Source organism: Cyclopterus lumpus, chromosome 25 (genome assembly GCF_009769545.1).
Source record: "Cyclopterus lumpus isolate fCycLum1 chromosome 25, fCycLum1.pri, whole genome shotgun sequence".
NCBI classification, from domain to species: Eukaryota; Metazoa; Chordata; class Actinopteri; order Perciformes; family Cyclopteridae; genus Cyclopterus; species Cyclopterus lumpus.
The window spans coordinates 4,060,614-4,065,351 of record NC_046990.1 but is presented as its reverse complement, the minus strand read 5'-3'; the positions used below and the strand labels follow the sequence as shown (position 1 = coordinate 4,065,351).

The following is a 4,738-nucleotide window of genomic DNA, read 5'->3' as shown; positions in this document are numbered from 1 at the left end:
CTGAATCCTGAATGAAAGTCCTCAAACTACTATGTAGAAAGTCACAACTGATTGCCGACTATTTTCACAAGGATTCGAGTAAGGCAGACAGGTTAGAGATCAGTCTGTAGTTAGCCAACACCTCTGTATCAGGAGTGGGCTTCTTAAGGTTTAACTACACATAATTTGAAGGACTGTGGTCCATGGCCTGTTAGTAAAGACACATTGATAATATCTAGTAGAGAGGTGCCAACTAAGTGCTGTGTAGTTTCACCGTGGGAGACCTCAGTCACAGACAGCTCCACAGTTGACTTTTCCTAATGAACTTTCCTTCACATCTTTCCATAGTGGTCAAAGAAAAGTGGCCAGTAAATTATATTAGGAGTTAATATTTGGACTTTAACCGCAGCCCCAGTCTTGTTTGACAGTTTACAAGAGCACAGACTCATTTACAAATGTACCTTTCAGATCCCATCTTCTGTAGAGCATCAGCGCCTGTGATCAAGTTGGGCCATTCAGTCATGCGTATGTGTGTCTCGTTGGGCTTCAGAAATAGAGCAATAAACCAGTGTTCTGAGACATTAAAAAGTTTATTATGGTTTGCTTAAACTCAAAGTTAATGTCTACACAGTGAACTCAAGGGCGTCATTGCAGGCTGATCATCATCTCATGTAGTGGCACTCCACCCCAATGACGGCACTCTGGGTCCTCGTGATGTGACTCCTGCCAGACACTTTGGGGTCGTAGATCAGTGAAAAGGCATAAATGAAGTCATCCTCGGTCATCTGAGGGAGAGAGAGAGAACTACTGAGTAACATTTGACTGAAAGTACAACACCAATACATTCAATGAACAAAAACCTCACCACTCGTTTGCTGCCACAGTTGTGCAGCTCATATTCAAAGACCAGCACATGAGCCCAGTCGTCGATCTCAGTAGGGGAACAGCCACCAAGTGTGATGTCCTCTGGGTCTATCAGCTTGCCAAGGCCAAGCAAGTCCTGGCTCACTTCCACCTGGATCTTGCTTTCCCCACACCTCACAGCAACGCGGTTGTCAGTGTCTGGTTGCCGCAGTTCAAAGTTGACAGGGGTCACCTTCACCAAATCCACTGGATCTTTTGGAAACCTCCAGGACAACGAGTCGACCACCGGCTGGATCTGCTTAGCCCGGAACATGGCAGCTTGTTGAGTAGACTTCCTGGAGGGCCCTCTCTCAGGCGCTGCTTTTGCTGGCTCAACTTCAACTCCCAGGTAGTTTGGTGGTCTCATTCTGAGGAATCTAGCAGCACTGAAGCTGACACACGCAAGCACAAACCCCAACACAAAAAGCTGGCTGGACCCCATTGTTGCAAACACAGAACTGTTGATGCACTTTCCTCCAGCATTGGCCACTGCAGGCTGAAATAGGCAGTGGCTCCTCCCTCTGACTCGTTAGCTGGATCGCTTTGCACAGGTGTAGATCTCAAAGCTGCACAGGCCTTACTAATTAGGAGAGAACAATGTATTGTCAAGCACAAGCATTAAGAAATTTGTAGTGGGGCTTTTAAAACAACATATGTGTCGGCATTGCAGGTAGAAATGGGGGAAATGCCATTGGAGTTGAGAAGAATTCAGATAATGATGACATATTCCATATTTTCATACGTAACATTTAAAAAATCAGGCACATCTTGTCTCAAAAAGATGCAGAAAAGCTGCTTCACGCGTTTGTTACTCACAGACTAGACTATTGCAACTCCTTATTATCAGGCTCCTCTAATAAGTCTCTTAAAGGCAAGAGACATAACCAATATGACTCAACACTTTATCAGTCAAAGATACTAAAAATAAGTATTGGAGATCTTTTTGCAACACAATAGGGAGAATCACTTCAATTAATCAAGTTTGGGCAATGGTAAAGAAAACGAGGGGAGGGAAAACGGGAGTGGGGGTATCCAGTATTGGAAAATGGCAGAGTGGTGGCTAACAGTGACGAAGCAAAGGCAGAAATGTTAGCTAAAGCGCTGATTGAGGTAATATGTCAGAGGAGGGGTTTAAATGGAAGATATAGAACAAGGGAAGCAAATATAGATTTGTTGGAAACAGAAGAAGAGACAGAAGATGCAATTAATACTCCATTCAGTTTTGAAGAAATAAAAAGGGCCATAAGTAAGTCAGGGCTAACTGCTCCAGGCAAAGATCAGATATTATACATCATGTTGAACCATATGCCTGATTTAGCATTAGAGGTGATTTTGTAATTGTATAATACAATTTGTCAGGAACAAAAATTACCAGGACTTTGGAAACAAGCAGTTATAGTACCCATCAGGAAACCAGGAAAAGATCCCACTAATCCATCAAACTATAGACCAATAGCATTGACTTCCCACATGTGTAATATCATGGAGCGAATGATCACAGAAAGGCTAACATATTATTTACGAAGAGAGGGGTCCTCATCTGTTGCTCTCCTGAAGGTTTCTTCCCTTTTTTCCCTGTGAAAGGTTATTTTTTATTTTTGGGGAGTTTTTCCTGGTCAAATTGTATTTATATGGTAAGGAGCTGAAAAGGACGGACTCGTACACATTTTTAGGAATGTGGTTTGATGCTAGGCTCACCTGGAATGTACATATTGATACCATGGTTAATACATGTAAAAAGGTTTTAAATGTAATGAGATGCTTGGTGGGAACAGAGTGGGGAGTTGACAGGTCTGCTTTGAAAGCTATATATGTGGGTCTGATAAGATCAGTAGTGGACTATGGCTGTGTGGTGTATAAGTCGGCGTATAAAACCTTATTGGGGAAATTAAATGTAATACAAGCACAAGCATTAAGAAATTTGTAGTGGGGCTTTTAAAACAACATATGTGTCGGCATTGCAGGTAGAAATGGGGGAAATGCCATTGGAGTTGAGAAGAATTCAGATAATGATGACATATTCCATATTTTCATACGTAACATTTCAAAAATCAGGCACATCTTGTCTCAAAAAGATGCAGAAAAGCTGCTTCACGCGTTTGTTACTCACAGACTAGACTATTGCAACTCCTTATTATCAGGCTCCTCTAATAAGTCTCTTAAATCCCTCCAGTTGATCCAGAATGCTGCAGGTCTTGTACTCACAAAAACTAAGAAAAGAGATCACATTACTCCTGTATTAGCTGCTCTGCACTGGCTCCCTGAAAAATCAAGAATCACATTTAAAATTCTTCTCCTCACCTACAAAGCCTTGATTGGTGATGCACCATCATATCTTAAGGAGCTTGTAGTACCATATTGCCCCACAAGAGAGCTGCGCTCACTAAATGCGGGGCTACTTGTGGTTCCTAGAGTCCTAAAAAGTAGGATGGGAGCAAGAGCCTTCAGTTATCAAGCTCCTCTTTTATGGAACCAGCTTCCACTTTCAGTCCGGGAGGCCGACACAGTCACCTCATTCAAGAATCGACTTAAGACTTTCCTGTTTGATAGTGCTTATAGTTAGGGCTGAATCAGGTTTGCCCTGGTCCAGCCCCTTGATATGCTGCTATAGGCTTATAGGCTGCTGGGGGATGTTTTAGGATACACTGAGCACCTATCTCCTCTTCTCTCTCCCCCTTATGGATGAATTTACATCTCTCCATTGCACCTTATTAACTCTGCTTCCTCCCCGGAGTCGTTGTGACTTCACGTCTCATAGGGTCCATTGGACCTGGAGGTGTCTGATGCCTTGTGAACCTGCCTCCCACGTTGGCCCTGCTGATGCGCCCCGCACCCCTTCCTCTCTACCTCCTTCTGTTTCATGGATTGGAGTTCCATTCATACATTGTCATATTCATGTAATGTGTTTATGTAACTTTGTAAATGCTGTTCATTCTGTAAACATGACATCTATTGCATCTGTCCATCCGGGGAGAGGGATCCTCCTCTGTTGCTCTCCTGAAGGTTTCTTCCCTTTTTTCCCTGTGTAAGGTTATTTTTGGGGAGTTTTTCCTGATCCGATGTGAGGCCCTGGGACAGGGATGTCGTATGTGTACAGATTGTAAAGCCCTCTGAGGCAAATTTGTAATTTGTGATATTGGGCTTTACAAAATAAACTGAATTGAATTGAATTGAATATTGGGTCAGTTTACAAGGACATATCAACCATCCAACAAAAAGTGCAATTGAGCCATGCTGGGAACATGATAAAACACCAACAAAGAGCTTTGGTTGGGTTGCTAAGGAGAAGGCTAGGGAGTTAGGTATGTTGGATAGGAGATATTCTCCAGCAGTGGTTCTTACAGCTGTTCCTCCATGGTTACTGCCACAGCCTGAAGTTGATCTGGGCCTCCTTGAACTGATGAGAGATGAACGTGGGGCAAACTGTAAGATCGTGAAGTCATACATCAGGGGGAATTACCGCAAATATATTCAAATGTATACAGATGGATTGAAAGACCCTAACTCTGGTAGAACAGCAGCAGCAGTAATCCCATAATTCCAGTATGAGTGTGGTAAAAGACTCAGTGATGACCTATCAGTGTTTACGTGTGAGATGATGGCCATAGTTATGGCATTACAGTGGGTAGAGGATGTCAGGCCAGAGAGAGTGGTGATAGCATCGGACTCATGTACGGTGCTAACTAGTTTGAAAAGTTGCCATTCCAGAAGTAGAGAGGATTTACTGTATGAGGTACTACAGGCACTATTCAGAATTCATCACATGCGAATAGCGGTTCATTTTATGTGGGTCCCGGCCCATGTTGGAGTAGATGGCAATGAGAAGGCGGATAAAGCAGCAAAACGGGCTTTGAAG

At 43.2% G+C, this 4,738-nt stretch overlaps 1 protein-coding gene across 1 annotated transcript; it reads right to left on the bottom strand.

The window, feature by feature from the left end:
* Nucleotides 1-583: 583 nt before the first annotated feature.
* Nucleotides 584-1,340, bottom strand: LOC117728261 (zona pellucida sperm-binding protein 3-like). Its single transcript, XM_034529071.1, has 2 exons — nt 845-1,340; nt 584-764 (listed from the first exon to the last, which is right to left on the bottom strand). The coding sequence occupies exons 1-2, from the start codon at nt 1,322-1,324 to the stop codon at nt 642-644; spliced, it is 603 nt and encodes a 200-aa protein (XP_034384962.1). The 5' UTR covers nt 1,325-1,340; the 3' UTR covers nt 584-641.
* Nucleotides 1,341-4,738: the final 3,398 nt, after the last annotated feature.